Consider the following 12,945-nt stretch of genomic DNA (forward strand, 5'->3'; position numbering starts at 1 on the left):
ACGATGAATTACATCCCCGCAACTTCGACGTCGTGGCGCTGCAGGAGATTTGCTGGACAGGACAGAAAGTGTGGAAAAGCGGGCATCGAGCGGCTACCTTCTACCAAAGCTGTGGCACCACCAACGAGCTGGGAACCGGCTTCATAGTGCTGGGTAAGATGCGCCAACGCGTGATTGGGTGGCAGCCAATCAACGCAAGGATGTGCAAGCTGAGGATTAAAGGCCGTTTCTTCAACTATAGCATCATCAACGTGCACTGCCCACACGAAGGGAGACCCGACGACGAGAAAGAAGCGTTCTACGCACAGCTGGAGCAGACATACGATGGATGCCCACTGCGGGACGTTAAAATCGTCATCGGTGACATGAAAGCACAGGTAGGAAGGGAGGAAATGTATAGACCGGTCATCGGACCGGATAGTCTGCACACCGTATCGAATGACAACGGCCAACGATGCATAAACTTCGCAGCCTCCCGCGGAATGGTAGTCCGAAGCACCTTCTTTCCCCGCAAAAATATCCACAAGGCCACATGGAGATCACCTAACCAAGAAACGGAAAACCAAATCGATCACGTTCTAATCGACGGTAAATTCTTCTCCGACATCACGAATGTCCGCACTTACCGCAGTGCGAATACTGAATCCGACCACTACCTCGTTGCAGTATGCCTGCGCTCAAAACTCTCGACGGTGTACAACACGCGTCGAAGTCGGACGCTGAGGCTTAACATTGGGCGGCTACAAGACGGTAGACTAGCCCAAGAATACGCGCAGCAGTTGGAAGTGGCACCTCTTGAAGATGGCTGGAGAGATATTCGATCCGCCATTGGTATCACCGCAACCGCTGCACTTGGCACGGTGCCCCCGGATCAGAGAAACGACTGGTATGACGGCGAATGTGAGCAGTTAGTGGAAGAGAAGAATGCAGCATGGGCGAGATTGCTGCAACATCGCACGAGGGCGAACGAGGCACGATATAAACAGGCGCGGAACAGACAAAACTCGATTTTCCGGAGGAAAAAGCGCCAGCAGGAAGATCGAGACCGTGAAGAAACGGAGCAACTGTACCGCGCTAATAACACACGAAAGTTCTATGAGAAGTTAAACCGTTCACGTAAGGGCCACGTGCCACAGCCTGATATGTGCAAGGACATAAACGGGAACCTTCTTACGAACGAGCGTGAGGTGATCCAAAGGTGGCGGCAGCACTACAAAGAACACCTGAATGGCGATGTGGCAGACGAAGATGGCGGTATGGTGATGGACCTGGGAGAACGCGCGCAGGACATAATTCTACCGGCTCCGGATCTCCAGGAAATCCAGGAGGAGATTGGCCGGCTGAAGAACAACAAAGCCCCTGGGGTTGACCAACTACCAGGAGAGCTATTTAAACACGGTGGTGAGGCACTGGCTAGAGCGCTGCACTGGGTCATTACCAAGATTTGGGAGGAGGAAGTTTTGCCGCAGGAGTGGATGGAAGGTGTCGTGTGTCCCATCTACAAAAGGGCGATAAGCTGGATTGTAGCAACTACCGCGCCATCACATTGCTGAACGCCGCCTACAAGGTACTCTCCCAAATTTTATGCCGTCGACTAGCACCAACTGCAAGGGAGTTCGTGGGGCAGTACCAGGCGGGTTTTATGGGCGAACGCTCCACCACGGACCAGGTGTTCGCCATTCGCCAAGTACTGCAGAAATGCCGCGAATACGGGCACGTTGTCATCTATTCATCGACTTCAAAGCCGCATATGATACAATCGATCGGGACCAGCTATGGCAGTTAATGCACGAACACGGTTTTCCGGATAAACTGACACGGTTGATCAAAGCGACGATGGATCGGGTGATGTGCGTAGTTCGAGTTTCAGGGGCATTCTCGAGTCCCTTCGAAACCCGCAGAGGGTTACGGCAAGGTGATGGTCTTTCGTGTTTGCTATTCAACATCGCTTTGGAAGGGGTAATACGAAGAGCAGGGATTAACACGAGTGGTACAATTTTCAATAAGTCCGTCCAGCTATTTGGTCTCGCCGACGACATAGATATCATGGCACGTAACTTTGAGAAGATGGAGGAAGCCTACATCAGACTGAAGAGGGAAGCTAAGCGGATCGTACTAGTCATCAACACGTCGAAGACGAAGTACATGATAGGCAGAGGTTCAAGAGAAGAGCCACCCACCGCGAGTTTGCATCGGTGGTGACGAAATCGAGGTGGTAGAAGAATTTGTGTACTTGGGCTCACTGGTGACTGCCGAAAATGACACCAGCAGAGAAATTCGGAGACGCATAGTGGCTGGAAATCGTACGTACTTTGGACTCCGCAAGACGCTCCGATCGAATAGAGTTCGCCGCCGTACCAAACTGACAATCTACAAAACGCTAATTAGACCGGTAGTCCTTTACGGACACGAGACCTGGACGATGCTCGTGGAGGACCAACGCGCACTTGGAGTTTTCGAAAGGAAAGTGCTGCGTACCATCTATGGTGGGGTGCAGATGGCGGACGGTACGTGGAGGAGGCGAATGAACCACGAATTGCATCAGCTGTTGGGAGAACCATCCATCGTTCACACCGCGAAAATCGGACGACTGCGGTGGGCCGGGCACGTAGCCAGAATGTCGGACAGTAACCCGGTGAAATGGTTCTCGACAACGATCCGACGGGCACAAGAAGGCGAGGTGCGCAGCGGGCAAGGTGGATCGATCAGGTGGAAGATGACTTGCGGACCCTCCGTAGACTGCGTGGTTGGCGACGTGTAGCCATGGACCGAGCCGAATGGAGAAGACTCTTATATACCGCACAGGCCACTTCGGCCTTAGTCTGAATAAATAATAATAATAATGCGGGTACAAATGAATACCAATCTATTTTTACATTTTATTTACTGCTACTAAGTAACAGGCAGCTTTTTATAACAATTCTATTTTTAGAATCATACTTGCCAGCAATGAGAATTTGATTTGCAAAGAGATTGAGTTATATGATTAATGAAATTATCTAATAGGAAATTGGAAAGGGCCAGGGATCAAACCCTTAATCTCCTGCTTATGAGGCAGAAGCAGTGACACAAGGCCACCAAGCACCCTCCTGGAATGCATGTCTTGATCATGTCTACGAACTATGATCTATGACTGTACCAATTTGTCACTTTTTGTTTGATAACGATGGTCAGTTCAAAAGTCATTTCATATAATACGGGTCACATTCCTACGTAAAGCTTCTGCTCCACTGTTTTGTAAAAATGTTTAACTGTGGTAATCTTTTTTAATTAGGCCGATAAAAATATTTAAAATCCATTTTGTCTCCCCCCCCCCTCGGATTTTTTTTGCCAAAAAATGATATTTTGAGGGGGCAACAAAATAAAATTCGGATAATTTTGGGGATTTTCAGAACATTCTTTTACAAATCCAAGGAATTTTTTGATTTTGGGAAGATTTTGAACGTTACTAGCGCCTTTATCTTTTGATGGATTTTTAAGATTTGTATATCAATCGACTCGGACACTCTCCCCCATTTTGCCTATTTCATTGAAACTTAAGATTATTAACGATAAGCTATTGAAAACTTCAATTCTTGTCAAAGCCAGTAAAAATTTCATATGTAACCAATCCCGTGCATTCCTAACACGGACATCAAAATGCGGTATGTCACGGGCCTTCGTGTCTTTCGGAAGATTTTCTTTGTGTATAAGAGAAGTAGTGCCTGCCGTTTGCGAGTCATTACAGTTTGTGACAGCAGCGCGTACTGACGTGCTTTTTGCTCGCGCATTTTTCGTTTCGTTCGTTCGTACGCTGTTTACCTACACAGCGACAGCATGCAGTCACCAGCGGTAGAATTGCCGGTGGGTCTGCGAATATGCATGAAAGAAGTGGGCGCATTTTTTTTGTCATTCTGTGCTTGATGATGGTCGGATGCCCATCGCATCGCTCGTAGTTCACGGCTAGAGGCCGATGATGGCTGAGGCAGCGAGGGCAGCGGTGGTGAATGAAGAAGTTTAAAATTGGATAGATTTGGTCTGCTCATCCAGGTGATTGGTTTCATAATCCACATGATCCCGGGATGGGTACGAGTCATGGCATATGACTGACCATATGTTAAGTTGTGCTTGGTACTACACGACACGTACATTAAAACATGGTTATACTATAACAGTTCTGATTCCCCAGCAAAAAAATCAACTACACTGATGAAAATAAAAATTTGACTAAAATAATTCGCTGTATTACATGTGAATGTTTTAAAAAATTCCGCAAAAAATAATTTCCAGAAGAAACTATTTTATTCTTTGTTTTTCATTTTCTGAGAAGTTGTATTATTAAACTTGACGTAGACTCGGAGTTTGGAATCAAAACATTAAATAATTTTTCCTTGATGTATTAGCAGTACCTCATCTATTTTAGTAGGGTTACTGCTCCTTGACTTGTTTCTTATTGTTGTGATTTTTTTCATCAGTAAGCACGCATGATAGCAAAAAGAAGCAACGCAATAGGTGCTGCATTTCTTTGTTTGGAAAACGGGACAATTCCCCTAAAATAGCATATTTTGCACAAGTTTTAAAATTTTGTAAATAGATTTTTTAAGCTTCAAATACTATCATCAATAAGAAATCTACAAATGCCCTGCATTTGCTTGAGTAAATAAGAGCTTAATAGTTAGAAACAAAGCAATTCTAATTATGTATTTGATTTTTAGTTTTATTTCCAGAAGTTTTGAATAAACAAATTGCTAATAATTCTAAACAGCATGAAAGTTGCCGTTTCCAATATCAATAGGGTAACCGTACCCTTAGTGGAGGTAGCACCAATAGTGGAGGTAGTGGGGTTTTAATGAGATTTATCATATTTATACACTTTACGATGGTTTCAGTTGATGCGCCGTGCTTCAAATATCCTGCTAAATGCAACTTATCTTAAGGTTTCACTTGAAAAACTATTAAAAACAATGATTATCCTTAACAAAATTGACTCCCTTGCACCTATAGTGGTGCAACTGTACCAATAGTGGCGAGTCTCATAAGAAACCAATGGATAGCACAACTATGGGAACCAAAATTAATTTTTACCGCCACTAAAGGAACAGTGTACCCATAGTGGTGCAAGCAATATTTGGTAATTATTGATGTTAAATGACATCTATCTCATTTTTGTTAGCAAATTTATTAGTTTATCTATTGACTAAGATATTAAAGCTGTTAATTTTCCATGATTATCAATTTTTAAAAAATATTTTCTTTTGTGGATCTACTAATACCTCCACTATTGGTACCGCTACCCTACTATAATCAAACTTCATAGATCCAAAAATACGAAGTTAAATGTAAATACGTTACGTGTATACAAGTCCTACGTCTACTCGCGGTTATGTTGAAAACATTACCCATTGCTCGTTTTTTTCATTTTAATAATTTTTTTTTATTATCCCCCCCCCCTTGACCTTTTGGAGACTAGTAGGACAAAAAGTCAATTAATTATTTGTAACGGCCTTATCGCATTTTTCGAACACCTTTTAAGCCATTTAACGCAAAATTAAATAACTACCAGGGCTATGTTAACTGCTACACCACAGACACGAAATATTATAGGGGAACGGTTCGGCACTTCATCCCATAGCTCCTATTTCCATCCCATCAAAAACAAAGTAATGAAAAGGAATTTGGTTTGTTTCTTATTTTTGTGATTTTTTTCACCAGTAGTGAGCGTATTATCAAAAAGAAGCAACGAGATCGGTGCTGTATTTTTTGTTCTGCGATGAGATGAATATATGTGCAGTGAGATGAAAAACGGAACAGTTCCCCTAGTTTATTATTCACTAGTACTAGAACGATTATAAAATTGGTGAAATGGTCAAAAAGTTGCCACATATTTTCAAATTTGTAAATTTTGTATCATTGTATTTTGATAAACAATTTGTTTCAACAGAAAAAGAAAATATTCTACTTACCGATGGTGCAGAATCTTGACCGTCAGCTACCGTCGCCAACAGAACCAACAGCCCCTGAAATGCTAGTGATCGCAACCTTGATGTCGCGATCGCCATATCGTCAGCTCTCTGTCGAAATCTCCTTCACTGGTAAACGATGCACACAGTTTGAATCACTCAAAAAGAAGGATAGATCTAATTCAACGTGAACCCTAATTAACTGTTAAAATTGGCGTTTCTGAAAGTATCCCTCGTCAAATTACGCGCTGATGTCAAAAGGAATGTATGCACTATTGGCGTGATGCGTTTCGAGGGCCGAAGCGTGTCACTTTCCCGTACATCAACGATGCATCACACTCAGAACATCCTGGTCATAAATGCTATTGCCTTCGTCATCGGAACCTGCAAACGAAAATTAAACAAAAAGAAAAACATGTTTGAGTAAGGTTTGTATCGACTCAGCTTGTCGTAATTTGCACTAATCCGAATCCGAATGAATGAACCAAGGAATTCCTCGGTGCATCACTACCCATTGAGGTCACTATGAATCAACACAAATTATGTAGCGCTGCTCGATCGATCGGTGAACCACGATGACATTTCTAGACCGAACAATATTCGTCAGTTGGTCTATTAGTCGCAGCGTATCGATCTCGACTTCAAAACACGCGATGGTGATGATCTTGATTTCACCCTTGTTCGATGCGCAAAGAATAATGGTTAACGATGCGGAATAAATATTTTTAATAAAGTTATTACTGATGTTTGGCGGCGTCTTGAGATTAAGATTGAGACTCAGCGTCAGAGTCCGTCGCAAGTCAGCAAGAGCTGGTTACTGGGCTGACTTATTGGTTGGTTGTTCACGACTGTCGTCTAGATAAATATTTCTCCCCTTTTCCGATGCGGGGCCGTTCCATTGCGGATGAATCACGAGATCGAGATTAGCAAATCGAATTGTCTCTGCAGCAATAATGTCCGCAGGTAAAGCAGATGCTGCGTTGGGAAATCTGAGGATGAGATTGACCGATCGTAGGTAACGTTGTTTAAGGGACTTAATTTTAGTTGCATGTCGTGTTCGAGGTTTGCCAAGACTTGGATCGATATTTTTGTGACAACTATTGATGTGGATGTAGTACGCGAGCAGACGATTGACATATTCTTTCAGCATGTAAAAGAATGATTTCCATGGCATGTTTATCAGCTTAAATTTACAAAATGTTACGTTATGAATGAGATTTCGGGTATAAGGATAAAGTACGTAATACAGGTCGGGCTCGATTATCCGGGGACTCGATTAGCCGGAATTTTAGACTCGATTATCCGGAGTATTTTTTTTCTTCGAATTTTTTTTACTCTAAATTTTTATTTTCAATAATACAATATACAATATGATTATTTTAACAATGGGACGTATCTAGGTTGTGGGAGGGGGTTGAAAAGGAGGTCGTTTTGTATATTGAAGTTTGACTATAGGCTTGTATATCAACTTCCTGATTTCAAATGATTATATTACGGTTATATTCATACAAAATATGATTATTTGAAGAAATATAAACGTAGCTTGTATGGAAGGGACTGTAATAGGGGTGTTCTATACATATTTAATATTATTACCATGAATCGATTTTTTTCAGAATGTTTCCACAAACTTCTTGCTCCAAGAACTTTTCCGTGGAAATAGGTTTCCTATTTTCCTTTCATTTAATTACTTGATATTAAGCTATTGCTTCTTCTTCTTCTTCTTCTTCTTATTGGCATTACATCCCCACACTGGGACAGAGCCGCCTCGCAGCTTAGTGTTCATTAAGCACTTCCACAGTTATTAACTGCGAGGTTTCTAAGCCAAGTTACCATTTTTGCATTCGTATATCATGAGGCTAACACGATGATACTTTTATGCCCAGGGAAGTCGAGACAATATCCAATCCGAAAATTGTCTAAACTGGCACCGGGAATCGAACCCAGCCACCCTCAGTATGGTCTTGCTTTGTAGCCGCGCGTCTTACCGCTTGGCTAAGGAGGGCCCCAAAGGTATTGCATTTGAGACAAAACAGTCGCTTATTCGACAGATGAAAACGTAAACTCGCCATCATAGAACGATGTGTTTGGATGTATAACATGGGTTGCAGAATTCGCTTTCAATTTATAATTAACGACGATGGACATATTGCAACGTACACACGTACATTTGGATTGGATTTGGATTGGATTTGGATTGGATTTGGATTGGATTTGGATTGGATTTGGATTGGATTTGGATTGGATTTGGATTGGATTTGGATTGGATTTGGATTGGATTTGGATTGGATTTGGATTGGGTTGGATTGGATTTGGATTGGATTTTATTTGGATTGGATTTGGATTGGATTTGGATTGGTTTGATTGGTTTGGATTGGATTGGATTGGTTTGGATTGGTTTGATTGGTTTGGATTGGTTTGATTGGTTTGGATTGGTTTGGATTGGTTTGGATTGGTTTGGATTGGTTTGGATTGGTTTGGATTGGTTTGGATTGGTTTGGATTGGTTTGGATTGATTGGATTTGGATTGGTTTGGATTGGTTTGGATTGGTTTGATTGGATTTGGATTGGTTTGATTGGTTTGGATTGATTTGGATTGGTTTGGATTGGTTTGGATTGGATTTGAATTGGTTTGGTTGGTTTGGATTGGTTGGATTTGATTGGTTTGATTGGTTTGGATTGGTTTGGATTGGTTTGGATTGGTTTGGATTGGTTTGGATTGGTTTGATTGGTTTGGATTGGTTTGATTGGTTTGGATTGGTTTGGATTGGTTTGATTGGTTTGATTGGTTTGGTTGGTTTGGATTGGTTTGGATTGGATTTGGATTGGTTTGGTTGGTTTGGATTGGTTTGGATTGGTTTGGATTGGTTTGATTGGATTTGATTGGTTTGGATTGGTTTGGATTGGATTTGGATTGGTTTGGATTGGTTTGGATTGGTTTGGATTGGTTTGGATTGGTTTGGATTGGTTTGGATTGGTTGGATTGGTTTGGATTGATTTGATTGATTGGATTTGATTGGTTTGGATTGGTTTGATTGGTTTGGATTGGTTTGATTGATTTGGATTGGTTTGGATTGGTTTGGATTGGTTTGGATTGGTTTGGATTTGATTGGATTTGATTGGTTTGGATTGGTTTGGATTGGATTTGGATTGGTTTGGATTGGTTTGGATTGATTTGATTGGATTGATTGGTTTGGATTTGGATTTGGATTTGGATTGATTTGGATTGATTTGGATTGGTTTGATTGGATTTGATTGGTTTGGATTGGATTTGGATTGGTTTGGATTGGTTTGGATTGATTTGGATTGGTTTGGATTGGATTTGATTGGTTTGATTGGTTTGATTGGATTTGGATTGGTTTGGATTGGTTTGGATTGGATTTGATTGGTTTGGATTGATTTGATTGATTTGGATTGATTTGGATTGATTTGGATTGGTTTGGATTGGTTTGATGGATTTGGATTGGATTTGGATTGGATTTTGATTGGATTTGGATTGGATTTGGATTGGATTTGGATTGGATTTGGATTGGATTTGGATTGGATTTGGATTGGATTTGGATTGGATTTGGAATAAATTTGGATTGGATTGAAAATTAATATGGTTTTGGGGTTTTGGAAGAGATTTTGTGTTGGGTTATATTTGCATTTGATGTTGATTGTTTAACATTCTTTACATTGAATTATATTCCAGTATGGATTGCTATGGATTATTTATTATTTATTCAGACTAAGGCCGAAGTGGCCTGTGCTGTATATAAGAGTCTTCTCCATTCGGCTCGGTCCATGGCTACACGTCGCCAACCACGCAGTGTACGGAGGGTCCGCAAGTCAACTTCCACCTGATCGATCCACCTTGCCCGCTGCGCACCTCGCCTTCTTGTACCCGTCGGATCGTTGTCGAGAACCATTTTCACCGGGTTATTGTCCGACATTCTGGCTACGTTCCCGGCCCACCGCAGTCGTCCGATTTTCGCGGTGTGAATGATGGATGGTTCTCCCAACAGCGGATGTAACTCGTGGTTCATTCGCCTCCTCCAGTAACCGTCCGCCATCTGCACCCCACCATAGATGGTACGCAGCACTTTCCTTTCGAAAACTCCGAGTGCGCGTTGGTCCTCCACGAGCATCGTCCAGGTCTCGTGTCCGTATAGGACTACCGGTCTAATGAGCGTTTTGTAGATTGTCAGTTTGGTACAGCGGCAAACTCTATTCGATCGGGCCTTGCGGAGTCCAAAGTATGTACGATTTCCAGCCACTATACTTCTCCGAATTTCTCTGCTGGTATCATTTTCGGCAGTCACCATTGAGCCCAAGTACACAAATTCTTCTACCACCTCGATTTCGTCACCACCGATGCCAACTCGCGGTGGGTGGCTCACATTGGATGGTGGATTGCTATGGATAGCTCTTAGAATATTGATATTTGACCGTTGCTCGAAAGAACCAATAAAACAATTAGTCAGTTTTGCACCAAATTTATTCAATTTCCTGAAAAGGCAAGAATACGCAATCGCGTTAGCCTACACGGCCGAAAAGTTTTATCGTTTTCTTCTTCTAACTACGTAAAGCAATAAAACAATTCATCCAGCCAGCCGCTATGGAAGATCAACGGCAGCAAAAGAACGACGATGTGTTACTCTGTAATTAAATTCGTGGGAAGTTGGCACTTGGCGCTACGTTATGAAAACGACCGCTCGACCCATGAAACATTTAGATCCGATCGCAAAAATCGCTGTGTAGCACCATCAGAAGGCATCATACACAGGTCCTATGATCCATAAAATGTGACAATCGGGCTCATCGCTAATTCGTAAGACCGCTGCTGCACGGATTTTTGCTTCTAGGCGTTTAAGTGAATCCACATGGAACCGATCGCATCACCATCGCTGTACCTGAGTGCGATTCGCAATTCTCGCAGGCTCGCGCTAGTGAACGAAAGGTTAAAGATTAATGCTGTCGCAGATCGAACGACGGGTTGCGGTGAGGATGAGTAATTTCAGTTACACATTTAAATCTCCGTAGACGGAGGCTGGCTTCTAGGGTAGGTTCTAAACACCACCGAACCAGGATGTCGTTAGACTGGCAGCACCGGGCGTTTAATTGCCAGTAGCCATTAAAGACCTATTATTTTTAAATTGATTTATCGCGCGGCTTTGTGTGGCGCGCAAGGCTCGTGCTGTGATAGACTTTTAACGAGTAAGAAAACATAAACTATTGAAGAAGGCAACGCATCATTAATGATTGCGGGCAACTTATAGCAGCATAAAGTGTGGCGATGAGTCGCAGCTTGCAAAAGGTTGTGAGTGGCATCGCTCCAGTATCTTCCGTGTGCTCTTTTTATGTTCTAGCTATTCATAATAATTTGCGGTGCGCATAACCAGACAGAGAGCATCGTTCAGTGGGCTCGAACAGGGCTTGATCCTCGCTGACATTAGTCGCTTGACGACATGGGAAGTTGTTAGGTATGATGGATTGCACTCATAATTGGCTGAGCGGGATAGAGGTATTAAGTCGGTGCCACAGTAACCCACATAACTTTGAAGAATGGTAGTGATGTAAAACGGAAAAGCATTCATAGCAATCTAAGGAATAGCGACTTATACTTTTGGAAGTTGAACTGTAAGCAACACTGAAATAGAGCGATACATATTCTTAAGCTGGTATAGTGGAATAAACGATTTTTTATGGATTATGTTTGTTTGCTTATGCTTGATCAAAAATTAACTTTCAAAAATCATATTGATGGCATTCAAGACAAATGTAATGAATATGTCAAATGCGGAAATATGTTTAGTGGAATGTCGTTGCAGGTACGCTATTGAGATTACTTACTTCAGATTTACTTCCGAGACTTCGAAGCGAAACGAAATCGAGATCCATTTGATTCGAAATTCGAAAAAAAATTACACAAGAAACGATACTGTGCAGCTGATCCCAAGACGAATCGATTAGTGAAGAATACATACAAATTTACAAATACAACATTCAAATTTCTGATTGTTAACATCATACTGGCTATTTACGCATATACAACAGCGCCAGGATACTGTCAGAGGCGGATGGGAAACCAGCCACTGTTGGTAATTAATTCATTTGGGGACAATTTATTGTTTACACACGCAAGTTCATTGTACTATGCGACGAACGTCAATTCACTGTTTTCATCAAATGAGAGCAAAAGAAAACCTACACGGAACCGCGAAACAACTCACTTTATGGTTCCTTTTACTCAAATCCGCCCTTGCATGGAAGAAGCCAAAAATAAGTAAAATGCGAAAAAATGCGGTGAGTACTTTGCCTTTAATCCCGTGTTGAATTTTCACCCACTATGAAATTTCACCAACACAAATTTATGTTGATTTCACTCACCCGAGACTATGGTGAAAACAACTCAAATTTGGCTTCTTCCACGAAACAGCACACATTGGGTCGATGCAGCTCTTTTTGTTACTAATATCATCCATGAGAGGGAGTGAGAAAACTACTTACGTTTGAGTTCAAAATATGAACTTCGTACTCAAAGTTCTTTAAACTTTTTTTTAGGTTCTTTATTTTTTCTGTGTAGGATGATTCAACTCAGAGTTTTGAGATTTTCAGTTTCTCCTAAAACAGTTTTTGGCGGTAACTGAACTCTCTGAAATATCATACAATTATTGGAAACGATTGATTCAATGCATTTGAAAAATTCAATTTCGCCAGGCAGTGTTCACTTCTACAATAAATTGCCTAAATCTCGGATATTGGCCATCCAGCATGAATATGCACAAAATGTTCATGACCGAATTCCATCTACTATCGCGCCACACTAGGGTCGCTCTTTACTCGGCTAGATTTTATAAATTTCTCGGGCTACCTCAATTTCCACAGCTTTTAAAATATCTCTTAATTTTTCTTTCATGTTTTGTGGATTTTTTCGTGGGGTTAACTCAATGTTTTGATAATTTTGAAGGCCGCATGCAAGAACGTAATTCTACGTTGTGGTCGTGTCTTCGATACAACCTAC

At 41.8% G+C, this 12,945-nt stretch overlaps 1 protein-coding gene across 1 annotated transcript in view; it reads right to left on the reverse strand.

Annotated features, from left to right (window-relative positions):
- Positions 1 to 12,945, reverse strand: part of LOC134225139 (uncharacterized) — a 274,191-nt gene that overhangs the window by 233,576 nt on the left and 27,670 nt on the right. Inside the window, exon 2 of the mRNA XM_062704973.1 lies at positions 5,943 to 6,323. Within this exon, the coding sequence (XP_062560957.1) occupies positions 5,943 to 6,038 (96 nt within the window). The 5' untranslated portion in view covers positions 6,039 to 6,323. The remainder of the gene's footprint in view (positions 1 to 5,942; positions 6,324 to 12,945) is intronic.

The sequence above is a fragment of the Armigeres subalbatus genome, chromosome 3, assembly GCF_024139115.2.
Source record: "Armigeres subalbatus isolate Guangzhou_Male chromosome 3, GZ_Asu_2, whole genome shotgun sequence".
NCBI classification, from domain to species: Eukaryota; Metazoa; Arthropoda; class Insecta; order Diptera; family Culicidae; genus Armigeres; species Armigeres subalbatus.